The 15023-nt window shown below is 41.5% G+C and overlaps 1 protein-coding gene across 2 annotated transcripts in view; it reads right to left on the reverse strand.

Moving 5' to 3' along the window:
* Nucleotides 1-251: 251 nt before the first annotated feature.
* LOC307014248 (glutamate receptor ionotropic, kainate 2) overlaps nucleotides 252-15023 on the reverse strand; it is a 55374-nt gene continuing 40602 nt past the window's right edge. For both annotated transcript variants that reach the window (XM_079642109.1, XM_079642110.1), the window contains exons 12-16: nucleotides 13196-13314; nucleotides 12103-12320; nucleotides 9579-9804; nucleotides 6140-6390; nucleotides 252-2697 (exon numbers count right to left, since the gene is read on the reverse strand). In XM_079642109.1, the coding sequence (XP_079498235.1) occupies nucleotides 2533-2697; nucleotides 6140-6390; nucleotides 9579-9804; nucleotides 12103-12320; nucleotides 13196-13314 (979 nt within the window). In that variant the 3' untranslated portion in view covers nucleotides 252-2532. The remainder of the gene's footprint in view (nucleotides 2698-6139; nucleotides 6391-9578; nucleotides 9805-12102; nucleotides 12321-13195; nucleotides 13315-15023) is intronic.

The raw sequence follows: 15023 nt of genomic DNA on the forward strand, positions 1-15023 counted from the left end.
AATGACATTATTTGTAAAACTTTGCATCAGAGTCAAATTCCATGAGCTCACATTTCTTTTTTTTTCTTTTTCCGATAGGACAGCCAAGCCTTCGGAGTTGTTTTTAATAAATGTTTCAAGGTATTCAATCACTTCAGCTCGCACCGCTAGATTTAGCTGTGTGGAAAATGACAAGCAACACTGGTAGAACGCCAACCATTTTCAGGATTGATGTCTTCCCTGTCAACTTTCATAATGTGTATATGTGGCTGTTTTCAATAAAACCTTGAGTAAATTCATTCATGGACAGCAGAGATGTCATCACTAGCGTCAGCCCTAGGTTTTTTTTCGGTGTCTTTCCTGGAATAACAAATGTTTAACAGGATAGTGTAAGAAGACAGGGGCAGTGAAGAAGAAACCTACCAAGTATGCTTGTCATTTCACAACATGGGACAGAATTAACAGATAAGAAGTGTCGTGGGGCCAAATGGGATTTGTGACGAGAATCTGGAGACAATTAGTGGATAAATAATCTGCTCCGCCCACACGATATCATTAACAACAACACCCCTGGGTCGCTCGAGACTACTTTGGGGAACATAAATGACGCAGTTAGCCAAGTTGAGACATTTACTATGGAAACATACAGGAAGTGCCTCGAAGCTGCTTAATATTCCCACATCACATTTACTGCAGTTGTACCGTTACATACATTCACTGGTCGCCCGTCACTGAGGTTCAAAATTCATTCCTGGATTTGGAAACAACAGTCGAGAAAACATTTACGCCACTTAGTAGCTACCCTGGAGCTTTTTGATCATATCACACGATCTTCCTCAGCAGAGTTTCCCACTTTGAATGATGGATATTACACCATTCCTTTTTATATGAGCACTTTTAGGACTTAGAACATGTTGTCTTAAGAAGCTGACAATTGAAAGTTGAAATGGCAACTGAGCAAAAACAAGGTGCTAATGAAAATAATGTGATATGTTAAAAAGCTCCAGAACTGGGACTAAATTGACTTTGTGTTAAGTTTTTTAATTCAAAGGGAAATATACTTTTGTACTGCCTTTTTTGCTTATTTTTCAATAACAGAATTGGTCAGTGCTGTGGGATTATTGGAATCATTTCCTTATCAATGAAATCCACTAGTTTCAATCATTTTCTAAGATCAAGAGAGGATTTTTTTTCTTTCTTCTTTGCAGTGCAGCACTTTTCCTAAATATGTCTTAAAAAATACCTACTTTCAAACCATTTGCGGTCTACTACAGCTGCCATGTAGCCTGGTAACAACATCGTAGCTTAGTAGCTATGTGTATCTTCAACACACTACGTCTTTCATGGTGACTCATCATAACTACAGTGGTCAACCAACAGAAGCTAGAATTTCCAGAATGAGCCTTTCCTACTTTGAACACCATTTAGTTTATAATTGTATTGTTCTTACCCACCCAACCCCAGCACATTGTCCCCAGACAGTATGTACAGCTGGCCCCATGATACCGACAGACAAAAGACTGGATCTCAGAGTGATGAGAGAAATGAACCCTACACAGCAGAGTTTGAAGCCCCACAGCCACCAGTTGACATCATTTGAGGGCTGAGTAGGCATCTGCTACATATTTTGTCCACAGGAGGGGCTACCATGATACAAAGTACTACAAAACTTCTTGTTCTTGTACAAAAACAAACATTTTTGTAGAAATCCTGCACTTTTAAACAACAACTGATACAGAGTGAAAACTGCGTGTAATGGCGGACATGAATAAGGACGTTGACAGTATACATTGCTTGTAGAGGCTTTGAACTTAATCATAGGCATGGTAAAAAAAAAAAGTTCTTCACAATGGCAGAACTTTGGCACGAGAAAAAGGCATTACAGAAGAAAAAAGAGGAGTATTCGACAAGGTCAGCGTAGATGGTTCCAAACTAAATATCACTTTTATACATTGGTTCATAGCAAACCATTTGGCACTGACTACCGGTCCCTTTTGTTGGTGTGAGATTAGTGTTTGTTTAAATCATTTCAAAGAAACTTCAAGCCACTGAAGGGAGTCAAACACACATGGAGGTAAGACAAAAGGGCATTGACATCAACAGAAAAACTACATCTGGTGTTACTGTCACAATAGAGTTGCCCCTTCTGCACAGGTTTAAAGTGTGTCAGATGACAGTGTGTATGTGTATGTGTGTGTATATGTGTGTCTGTGCCTATGTGTGTGCATTCATCTGATATGTATTTAAGTCCACTTCTAGTGTGGACCAGACTTATATTTTGACCCAAACACTGCTTGGATCCCCTTATCAATTTACATTTTTTTGTTTAAGTCCTTCCTTTCCAGCTCCCTTCAAAAAGTGAACGTCACAGTGAGGTGACACTGCTCAGGTATCTATATTTCCACAGGAAACATCCGTCTACATAGGCAAGTGGGTTCAAAAGGAATCCTGTCCTGGCTGCTAACCTCAGTCTGCGGTTAAGTCAGCGTTATTTTGACCCCGTCTCCCCTCCATGGTTTTAATCGAGGGGTGTGTTCGGGGTCTGCTCGGCGTTCATGCCATGGTTTCTTTTCCTGGGAGTCTCCTGTCGTTGAACGTGTGCATGTTAATGACCTCCTCCGTCTTGACGATGACGGGCGGCTGAGGCTTCTGTTTGAGGCGGCGTTGGCACTTCAGAGAGACACGCAGCTCATCCATCATGGCGCTGCAGAATGATCGCTGCAGAAGGCAACAGGAAAGAGGGGAAGAGTTATAGCTGGCACCATGCTGTTCCTCATGCTGCTGCAAGCTATACATCCCTAATGTGCAAAATACAACCATTAGCAAAAAGTGGCTTAAAGGTCCCCTATTATACTGTTTTTCATCCATATATTATAGGTCTCAGATAAATACAAAACATGTCTCTAAAGTGTTTGGCTCGAAACAGATCATTGATTGTAGCATCCCATAATCCCCTCTGTTTCAGCCCGGTTTCAAAAGGGCTGATTCTGTGTCTGTTACTTTAGATGAAAATAAGGAGCCACTCCCCACGCCCCTCTGAGAGATATTTGGTTAAAAAGAACACAATAGCCGCTTTCACACCAAGTACTTTGCCGTACTTAGTTCCCAGCACTTAGTACCCCCATGGAACTAAGAGCCGATCGCGTCCACACCGGAATAAGTTCCCTGAGGGAAGATTACGCAAATGAAGCCGCTGACTTCACTTCTTCTTCTGCTTTGGGTTTACTGGCAGGCCGCGAACACGGCGCCTCTCTGCTGCCTGAAGTCCCCGGCCAGAAGACCCCGGCCGGAAGACCCCGGAGTTGGGGACTGGCTTCAGTAGAAGCTGCTGGGACTCCGAGCAGCTTCTACTGAAGCCTTCCGAGTAAATCGCCAGAACGCCGATACCTCCTCATCTCCACCGCTCCCATGTTTTATTTTGTGTTGCCATAAGTTAGTCTCTCTCCGTTGGTGCGCGGGGCTAATGCTAATAATGCTAATGCCAGCAAATATAATGGCGGCTTCAAAAAACTTTTCAGATTTTTACGGGGCGTGGTTTTCAATTCACCCAGCCAATCAGAAATTGGAACTTTTTTCTCCCCAGGAAAGTACCACCTCTCTAGCAGGCACTAAAAAGGGCATACAATTTCTCTGAACTAAGTTCTCTTTTTGGTGTGAACGCAAAATCCCAGGAACTATCGGAACTAAAAGGGAAAAGTACGGGGAAAACTACTCCGGTGTGAAAGCGCCTAATGGTGCTCGAAGAGGAGATTCAGGTGATAAGGTGGGCAGGTGTTACCTTGGTTGGTGATTGGCTAATGGTTACACAAGCCAAAAAAACATTATGACATCATAAAGTGGCCAAAATCTGATCAGCTCATTTTCACACAGGTTTTTATAGAAATGGATCAGAAACAAAAAGTGAGAGAATCTTTGTTCCTGAAACTTTCAGAATCTCTTAACACAGAGGGGACATGTTTATCTATAAAAGACATGAAAAAGTGGATTTTTCATAATAGGTGACCTTTAAAATTGAGTTCATGTATCTTTATCTGTTTCGTATATATAGTAGGCCTATGTATTTCTGGAACTCTTATGTTAAGCTGTTATTGCACAAACTGGGATTTGTATTTTTCTTGAAAAGGTCTGATGTGTCCCAGATTTTCCCGAAAACTGCTTCAATGTCAAACAAAAGTCCAAATGTTTTTTTAGAGCCTTTTGCACCCTGCCAGGAAGTAAAGAAAAACACTTGCATTGTTTGGTGTGCAAGTAGAAAATGAAAAGATATTGAAAAAAGGAAAACCTTAGCAGATTAAATACAAAAATACTTTGTACCTTCTTCTAAAACATCAATCACCCCCTCACAGAGTGACATGTGTTGTGTAACATCAGTACAAAATGAGCCTCTTTTTGTTGCTGCATTATGTAGTGTGAAATCCTATAAAATGTCAATATGCCTGCATCAACGTTGCCAAGACAAATTCACATACATTCCCTCTGATTAAAATAAACCTAATTTAAATTCTTGGAGGGTAGGAGGAGAGGAGATTTGAAAGAAAAGGGAGAGCAGAGAGCCATTATGTTTCTGTTTGTGTATGTGCGTAGGTGCGTGAGATGGATATCTGTAGGTGGCTTTTGCAACAGGTATTTTTTTGGTTTCTCTCATTTTTTCTGGCGCATGAATGAGATATTTTGTATACACGGGGAGATGAGTGATTACAGCAGAAAGGGGAACAAAGGGTTGGAGAAAAAGAGCGATATGGATTACAATAGAGGAGAAATGAAGGAGAGTGAAGGGGGTAAGAAGGCTGGAGATGTCAGGGTGTTTGTTGTGTGCATGTAAATGACTAGCACCTTGGCAGGCTAGAGATTGTGGCATTTGCAAATCATCTGAATATTGTGACCCAGTCTTGCGGATCTTGATTAATGATAGCCGAGATGAACTCTGAAACATATGCAGAGCGTGAACAAAAAAAAGCCTGAAACTAATTACTGTTGCAATAAAGTAACAGGCTGCTGCGCTGAGCTAATTCTGTACATGTAAATAATTAAAACACGCTATCAAAAGGACTTTCACAATTATGTGGAAACATCATTGAGAGAGTTAAAGAGCACTAAAATACATGCTCCACACTGTGTGATGAATCATGTGCACTCAGTACTAAAATAGAGCACAGAGAGAACAGTCTGAAATGTATTAAGTCTGTTGCTAGAAAGAAACATAACCAGAGGGGGGGGAGAAAAAGGCTGCAAAAATGCTGTATGAATGTCTTTTCACTCGAGATCAGAGGATAAGATCAAATGTATTATAAAAAAAGTAATTGATCACTTCATGGCTACTCTCTTCTAAACTGCCTCTGCAGAGATCCTGATTTAATTGCAATTAAGAGATACGAGACAAAATGCACTCCATCCATCGTTTATTTCAGCGGAGGATATCATTATTTAAACAAAGAAGTTAGTACACTAGCTAAGTTGAAATCTTTAAAGTACTTAATTATGTCATTGATTGTTATCCCTCTAGTACAGCTCCGCAAGTAAAAAGGTTCTGAACCCAGGAATGCTGTGCAGCATTTGTAAAATGTTCACTTGATTTGGCTAAAAGCCCAGCCTCTATGAACAGGAGTCATAATGACAGCGACCAATGACTCACATGCCTGTGTGCATATCATCATAATAATACATTATAAAGCACTTTTCCTGGTGCTCAAAGCGCTTACAATATATGAGTAATTATATGAGGAATATATACATATGAGTATTGTTTCATCCTTAACATATTCCCAAACCTGCAAAAAGGAAAACACATGCAAACTAAAACAACACTATGTTGAATATGTATGTTGTGTTGTAGTGGATGGTTTTATTGATTTCTTACATTTATAGTTTGTTTACCTTTGAACATGGTCACGTTCTTGTACATATCCTATATTCTATTGACATATAGACTACTTTTTATTTTGTATTTTATTACATATGTTGTATTTGTGGAGGAGCTCAGGTCAGAAGAATGCCATTTCTACACTGTAGCTTTGTGCATATGAGAATAAAAACTTTGAATTGTGATTTTCTTTCGAATTTGTGAATGTTATTCTGACGTAGAAACAAGAAATCTTAAAGGCAAAGAAAATGTGTCAAAACCATTTTGTTCTTAACACTGGATATAAAAGGAGTGCAGTACCTTCTCCAGCTGGGCGTTCTGATTGGACTTGTACAGCACCTCCCCTACGGCCACAAACACGGACAGCACCAGTCCTGCAGCCAGCACGATGAAGATCCCTCCGATGTTCTGCACCCCGAGAGCGCTGGCCTCCTTGCTCTCCTCCTCGGGACAGCCGTTCCCTCTCCACCACTTCTCCTTCATCATGTGCAGCTTCCCTTCCTCCTGCAGCTGCAGAATAGCTATCGTGATCTTGTCTCTGTAGGGAGAGCCTGCGAGGAGACAACATGAGATTAGCGAGCGTGGATAATAACAGGATATGATCAAATCCTGCTTTATTGTTAAGTGTAAGTGTATGTATTTAACTAGCAGTGGTGGGTGTATGCAACACGCTCTGGCCTGCATGCGATCATATAAACCTGTCATGTTATTGTTCGTCTGCTAAGCGGGAGTTTTTTTGTTAGTCCTTCTTTAAATCTCACTAATCCTTACATTCATAGAGTGATTCCTAAATGCTCACTCCTCTCTGCAGTGTGTGAATTAGAATACACAGGGAGTTGGCAACAAAGACTTGGCTTTGTGGAGCAAAGCTGCTGTTGATTTGGACGAATTAGCTGCAGTTTGCACACGCTTCCTTATGTCATAAATGGTGCATATAAAGAGGGAAAACAGAGTGGAGTCTATTACAGGGGTGCATATGTGTTTGGGATTACATGTGTGTATGTGAGATAGGATTGCTCCATCAGTGTGCTTTTTATGCATGTTAATGTCATGATGAGTAAAAGAACCCAAATCCACAGATAGCGGGAAGGCGCCAGAATTAGCGACATGGCATTGAGGCGCAGCGGGGGCGGTGGTGGGGGAGGGGGGCTGGATCAAAGGAGGAGTAATCGCTGCAGAGTACGAGTGGGGTCGTGTTCATCCGCCATCCACAGCGTGTGTGAGAAAAAACACGGCCGAGCGAGGCGCAGCGCACACACTCAAAACCAGGCCATGGAAGATTAATACATAATGTGGGCATTAATGTTTAATTTATAAACTGGTTTAAAGGCTTGTTACTGTATTTATATGATTACAGAGCTCACGCATAATGAAGCCTGTTTGTACATTTCCATTTGCTTATTCGGAGAGACTTAAAAGAGATGAAACAGTGTTCAAAACGGAACATTTTTATAATCCCCACACAATAGAAGTAATAGTAGAAACATTTTGTGGTGAACCCTCGAGGGGGAATGAACTAAATATGGCTCCAGGTAGCAGGTAGCATCCCTTTGTCTGCCGCTCCCCTACAGTTTTGCCTGTCAGCCCCTTAAATGATTACCTTTCCGTCTCATCCATCATTTATCTATTGCCATACATCATCCTTTCATCTCCACCTCTCTGCGTCGTTAGACCAACAAAGGGGACATAAATACAAAAACTGAAAATTACACAAAGTATCGCTGAGTTTGAAAAGGCACATCAGTGTTTACGGCTTTGATCATAAATAGTCCATCTTTGTGACCCAGTGTTTAAAGGCACATAAACGTTACATCAATTCTGTGCATGTATGTACTGCTCTCCGTGTATATCCATGTGGAAACGATATGCTTGCTTCACTCGAAGATGAGAAATCTATCAAGTATCCGAGTCCCCTGATTCTTGCTCCCCTCATATTTCAAATGATTAATGATGGCCTAACAAAGCAGGCCTTGGATAAATGCTAATAGGATGAGTCCTTAGAGAGGAGGATATGGAGAGCGGCGCCCGGGCAAATGGAAAAGCTCGCTGCTTGACACACTGTGTGCATACACAACTACCTGACAGATGTTCAACACCAGAGGACATCCATCACTCCCACACTGTCTGGCCTCAAGTATTAATGTGATCACAGTTTAAGTCGATAGCCGTTGATGACGCATTTGGGTTTTGGGAAGAGTAGGTGTGAAAACCGTAAAGCACTAAGGGGTTAAGACGTGTTTTACGGCTGGCTCTGGTTTATAGCTGTAACAGCCCTACAGGGAATGAGCCTCTGAACAGTGTTTAGCAGGGCCAACGTTAGAGGCTAGAGGCTACCGTGAAGGCTGAGGACTTAATTGTGTCAGGAAAACAAGGAGCCATTTCAAAAGATGAAATGTTCTTCTTCTATCAAGAGGGTTGTGGCGTGAAAAGGGAACTCACTCAAGATAAACGAAGCAATTAACCATCTCAAGACCTTTTAGAGAAGAAACATAATAAGAGGCTGTGATCAAGTTTATTTTTGAAATATTGAGCAATGAACATCTGAATTAGAGATTGAAATGAGTTAGACGGCAGTAACGAATTTGAAAGCGGAAGACTTTAAATCATTATTTTTTATGCATTCAAACACTGAACCACTTATCGCTTAATTCGAGGGCTTCGGGGTATATATTCTGCAGTCGTACACACTATATCACCACATGAATGGAAATGGGGCTGATACACATTCTAGGTCTATGTGTCCATGTCAAGGTCATCAGAGTAAGTACTCGTGCACTTATGGGGCCACAGTGGGACTATATTCCAGAGAACCACCTCAGCTTTGTTACAGCCATGGCAATAATGGCATCCCTGCAGATCTATAACTGCCCCATACTCATCAGCGGGAGCCGGGTCCAGATGTGGATGGCCAGAATTAATCCGCCATATTTTCATGGCCTTCATATCACTGATGATATATGTGGCTATTACAGCTGGTTGCAGTGCTCTCCGTGGCCTCGTCATGACCGCCATCACCTCTGTAACAAGAGGATTGGAAGTATCACCAGCTTTCTGCTTGGGTACCCTGGAGTCAGAGTTGTAAAACGCACAATATTAACCCTACAAAAGGTCGCCTTATATGCAACAAAACTGTTAATATACCGCAGGAATTGAAAAACAGGGTTTAGTTTCTCTGTATCATCGTAGGATAATGGCGCTTTTAAATGTCAGAATGCAATCTTTCTGACAGGAGCTGAAATAAGGAAGAGGAAAAAGTCTTAGTGCTTGTTTTAAACTCTCTGAAGTGCTTTGCTGTTTGAATTTAATCCTCAGACGAAATTGAAATGGTGAAGTCACAGCGAATTGCACTAAATCGACTTTCCCTGATTGTTTTGAAGTCTTGCCCTTGCTGCCTTATACGACTGCTAAGTAGGCTCCAAAACACATGATTACAATTATTTTTTCAAAAATCCCCCCCGGCTGGTTTTCCTGGCCCTGGGCACATTTGAACCGTATCCATAAATTCAACCTCTTCAGCCATTCGCTTTTCATTAAGAGAAACCTTTTACACCTCCCGCTGCTGAACTATTACTCCCGAGACCCCATCAATAAAAGGTCAACCTTTTATTGATGAAGCTTATCAATCATCCAAACTATATACCTTTATCAGCCACAGAGTATCTGCAGTATCTCTCTCCGACCTCAATGTTTTCAAACGTTTATCACACACAGAGGCATAAAGACGTTCAAGGACATTTACCCATAGGTGTTCCCACTCCGTATGCTTTGGAGTCGATGAGGCCTCCGATCTGTGTGAGGTTGCAGTTGCGCTGGGTGACAAACTCGATGGTGGTGGACTCCATGAGGAAGGCGTAGTCGGAGGTCAGGACGCGCTGGATTCCCTCTTCCATCGTCTTAACCATCACAGACTGCCTCCTGCTGTTCATGAACTCCCACATCTTGTCGTAGGTGGAGATTTTAGTTTTCTACAAGATTCCAGAGGAAAGAAGTAGAATGAGGTGGTGGCCAACTCTACCCAGTGCTATGGTCATTTGTTGCAGGGTGTAACCTTTAACCATGCAGGCTATTTATTGAATATCATTGCAATTAAGACCTCACTTGTATGATAAATAAAATATTTTAATGATTTTACATTTGCATAAAAAAATAGCACGTTAAAGTTTCGTAGCCTATGTTTTCCAAAAATATACTAGATTTTGATAATATATATATTTTTCTCAATGTTTTTAGATCAATTGATTTAAATTATAATGATATAATTAGTATACGTGTTGATAATCACGATGTATTTTAATTTTTACAAAAGGCTTTATATTGCAACGCATATTTTTTCCATTTCTAAATCTAGTTATTCATCGATTACGTTCAAATCTCTAAAACTCTTAGTATCTGCAACAATGTTTAATACGTGTCTCATATAATTCTAGTACCTTTTTGTTGTATTGTTCTTTTACATAACTATGACAATAAAAGTGTTAAACAATTGGATATGTACCAGTCTCCGAGATATACAGTATATAGTCTATCTCGTAAGGCAGGGGTGTCAAACTCAAGGCCCGGGGGCCAAATCCGGCCCGCGACTTCATTTCATGTGGCCCCACCAGAGCAAAGAATATAATATGTTTATTATACGGTTACATGCTTCTTTACAGAAGCACATTGCCCATAAACCCACAATGCATCTCAAATATGACTTTTTCCCCCGGAATTTGACATTTTTTTCTCAAAATGTCAATTTTCTTTCACAATTTCACTTTTTTATTTTTTCCAGAATTTGGCTTTTCTTTTTAAATCATTTTGTGACATGCACACTGAAGAGACTTGCAATTGTTTGCCCTAGACTTCTGCTTTCAGACGTAGTTAATTATGAAGTGACCTATCCGATAATAATCCAATGCAGAGGAAATAATGTTATATAATAAATGATTTTATATATATTAAATATTTATATATTTATTCTTTTATAGTCTTATATATAAAACTGGCCCTTTGAGTGCAACCATGATGCTAATGTGGCCCGAGTTGAAATTGAGGTTGACACCCCTGTCGTAAGGGGTCTTTAGAAACCTCTGCTTTGGGCTTTGTTATTTTTTAGCAACCGATTTTGTAAATATGTCTTTAAATAATAACTTTCATTATTACTGGAGTAGTCCAATGCGTGTTTGTAATCTAGCTTTTATGTTTGAATCATTATTACAAGAAGATATCAGCCTCACTGTTTGCGGATCTCTCTCATTACATGACATCAGAGCTGTATTAAATACCACTAATGCAATTATTATTGATTGACGTCTTCATTAAAATAACATAAGCTGCTTAGTAAACAGATAGTCATGAATTTCCAACAACCTAGCTGCTAAAATGGTGTTTGCTCAAGTATCAAGTAACTAGGGATGCACGATATTGGTTTTTTGAAACCGATACCGATAACTTCCTGCTTCTCAAGACCGATGCCGATACCGATAACCGATAATAATATAATATATATATATTAAATGTACCTGTATTTTTTTCCTCGTTTTAGCCCTGGGGTCATCTCTGGCAAACTGCATGCCTTTTTCAAAAGCCTCGTCGATAGGTAAAAGCCCCGGTACCTTTGCAGCTGGCTTTGGATTCGCCGCTAGTTTAGCAGCGCAGGCGTCTTCGTACGCTTTTAACACACCATCGTAGCGATGGCGATGTTTCAGGTGACTAATCAGGTTGGAAGTATTATAGCTCGTTGCCTTTTTCTCTCCTCGTGGAACTTCTGCATTGCATTTGTTAATACAAATAGCAAGCGAACTATCTAACTCTGAAACTTTGAAATAGTCCCAATACTACCGATGACATGTTTGTTTACTGTCCTGGCTTCACGGCCGCACACCATTTACGTCACAGCCAGGCATAAATTAGGGAGCGCTCGATTTGTGAAAAACTCCCCTCTTCCTAAACCACTAATACCACAGTACTGGCAAAACGGGAGGAGCCGAGTAAAAAACAAGTGCCCCTCATCCCAATCCACCCACACCACAGTATTATTATTATTATTTTTTACCCAAAAAATATATTGTATATTATCGGGGCTATTAATACTTTTATCGGGTTTATCGGGATGACGTCATAATTCCTAATATCGGACCGATAATTATCGGCCCGATAATTATCGTGCACCACTACAAGTAACACTTGCTGTAACCACAGGTGTTTAAAATCTAAAGGATTCATTGGAATTAGGGAGAAAGGAACATTTCTCATGAAGCCAGCCTGTAAACATTCAGAACTACCTTGAAGAAAGTCATGGTAGCGCCGTCTTCCGTCACCCCGTACAGGATCTTAGTTTGTTTGGCCAGGTCATCGGCAGAGTCTATGGGCGACTCCATCCTCTCCACCGTGAGGAAGGCAGCCAGGTTGGCCGTATAGGAGGAAATGATGATGAGGGTGAAGAACCACCAGATGCCTCCCACTATTCGAGTCGACAGCGCCTTGGGCATGAGCTCTGAGCCTGGTGTGAGGGAGGTGGCAGTGTTTATTTTCAAATGTTAAAAACAAGATAAGATTAGTTTCTTTGAAAACAGTCAAACTTGTTTCAAGTGCTCTCTTCAAGTGTTTCAGCTCAGGCAGACGCACCACTCACTTCAAGATAAATCACTTGTGAGAGCTCTCTGAACAGGATGATTGTTAGATTTCAAACAAGTACAATTATCAAGTAGCTATCAAGTGCTTTAAATAATGCAGGAACAACACTATAAAACGTCTCCTGAGAAGAAGGTGTTTGCATAAATCAATCCCTTCAAATCAAACACATTTATATGGATGTTTCAGAACAGCGTGGAGAAGAGACAGGCTGTTTGGGCCAGAGAGTCATGTACCCAAGGTAACCTCACATCCTGACTCCACACCCCACTGATCTCTGGGTGCTGATGTGCCGAGGGCAAGAGGAAATGACCCTGGGTATTGTTTTACTAGCATTACTATGATAAGTAGCATATTAATAGACTGTATATTTATGGAATACATTTCAGTAGACATGCTATTTAACCTGCTGTTGATGAAAAAATAGATATACAAACTGTAATCTTTGATTAAGGGTCTTAAATCAAAGGAGATTAAATTATCTCAAGTTGCATTCAAATATATCCCTCTCACATACACATCATCATCATACACATTATCTTCTATTTAATGTGTTCCTAAATTGATTAAATAAAATAAACATTAAATGCACATTTATTCTTAGTCCTGTCTTCCCAGCAGTGGACCCCCAGCGGTCTCTCTCTGTTGCCGCCGGCAAACAAAACAAGCCAACCCTCAGAGACAGTGGGATATAAAGAGCTCCAGCTCCACAGAGCAACAGCAGCCACAGGCTGAGGCAACTACCTTGCTGCATGAGAGCCCCAACTCCAAACCAGAAACTATTGAGCAGCGTAAAATTGTTTTCCACTACATCCGAGTCTGGGTTGCATGGATGCGGGTTGTACCACTCGTAGGGGCTAAACCTACAAAAGGAGAAAGCACAAAGAGAGAAATGTCAGCAGAAAGCAAAGCACAGTGTGTTCCCCGCTGCAGACTAAACGGCACATAACACATACATTTTATAATATTGTGAGCGAGAACAAAGTAAACGTGTGGGAATGTTGTGTTGTGGCCTCAGGGTCGGAGCTTCTGCAGAGACCAAAGCAAATCATTCTGGCTTTCGCCGAGATCAACGTATCGGCATATTCAAATGCCATCAGTTTATTGTGAGAACAGATCAATATGCTGGAATAACACTGTCACCGGTGATAATGTCCCAGTGCGTGATGATCTTTGGAGCTCATTAGGATTCACTGACTCAGGAGCCTTTATGTGTTACACCCAGCAACTGCAATCAACGTTACTCTACGAATGCCACATCCTCCTCACCCCCCCTCCTTCTTGTTTCCCAACAACCTTCTCTGTTCTCCCACCTCCTATAGCTGCCTTTCCTCTTTTTCCACACAGTTTCATCTCTCATTTTCCATCCTGCTCCTTCCCACCCTCACAACCTACACCTCATTTCACCCCGATTGCCTTGCATTCCCTATGAACCTCCCCCTTTCACCCCCTGTCCTCCCGCTGCTGCCTGCCATGGCTGATTGTCAGCGTCTTCAGGTCAGTTGTGGACATTTCTCATGTATTATCCTAAGCAAAAGTGACATGGCATTAGTGCAGGGTGATTGGGTTAGTGTTAAGCATCAGGAGCTGATTGAGTTTCTGCTGAAGTGGGTGATAGCGGGAACATTGCTTATGCAGAGTTGAGGGACCCATCAGGTAAGGGCTGTTTAGCAGCTTCCCCCCCCCCCCCAACAAGCCGCATGCTAACAAGCCCGGGGAAGAGTCTCAAAGGTTCTCACTGCGTAGAAATGTGATGCAATTTGTCAGCTGCAGCTTTTTCAGACGCACAGGGACATGTGCTGTACATATACCGTGTTCACAAGACACAGAGCAGCATTTCACATTACCAAACGAAATGTTATATGACGGCAGTTTTATGGCAGCGCTATTTGCCACAGAGACGACATGATTGCTGTAGATCTGCATACAGATGTCATCCCACCCCTCCTTGTTGCTGCAGCAGCCTAATTAACAGCCTTTTTTTATTATTACAAGAATCATGAAAGTGGCATCATTTCTGTCAGGTTTTCCCTCCTTTACAACTATTTTCTATGCCGTCCCCTTGAGAGTCATGTACATGGACACGGTTGTGATGACACACTATAATTCTTCCTGTCAACTCCATCAGGATGTGGGAATTTGCTGGAATGTCAATGAGCCCGGTCTCCTTGGAACCACAGGCAACAGACGGCACAATGGCCTTGTGGAGCTGTGCGGGATGCAGTGTGTGCGCTCGCATGTGTTCGTGTAAGGCTTTTATGGCTGTGTGCATCAAGCCCCTGGCACATGGATGTTTGCTCATGTGCCTTTATGGCTGTGTGGGTGTGCATTTGTCCGTGGTAGCAACTGCGTATTTGCATTTTCTCAATAGAATCCATCTCAAAGTCAAAATGTTTTCCATGAGGATTTATTTATGTCTCTGTTACACATTATGGTAAGCTGCAGCCTGAGGCCATTTTTGGGTAGCATCCCATATGTGCCATAGGTGAGGTGGTGTAAATCTGTGTACATCTATAAGACCCTCTTGATTGGATTGTCCCTATCAGTGTATTCGACATGTGTATTCTGGATG

Source organism: Notothenia rossii, assembly GCF_949606895.1.
Source record: "Notothenia rossii genome assembly, chromosome: 8".
NCBI classification, from domain to species: domain Eukaryota; kingdom Metazoa; phylum Chordata; class Actinopteri; order Perciformes; family Nototheniidae; genus Notothenia; species Notothenia rossii.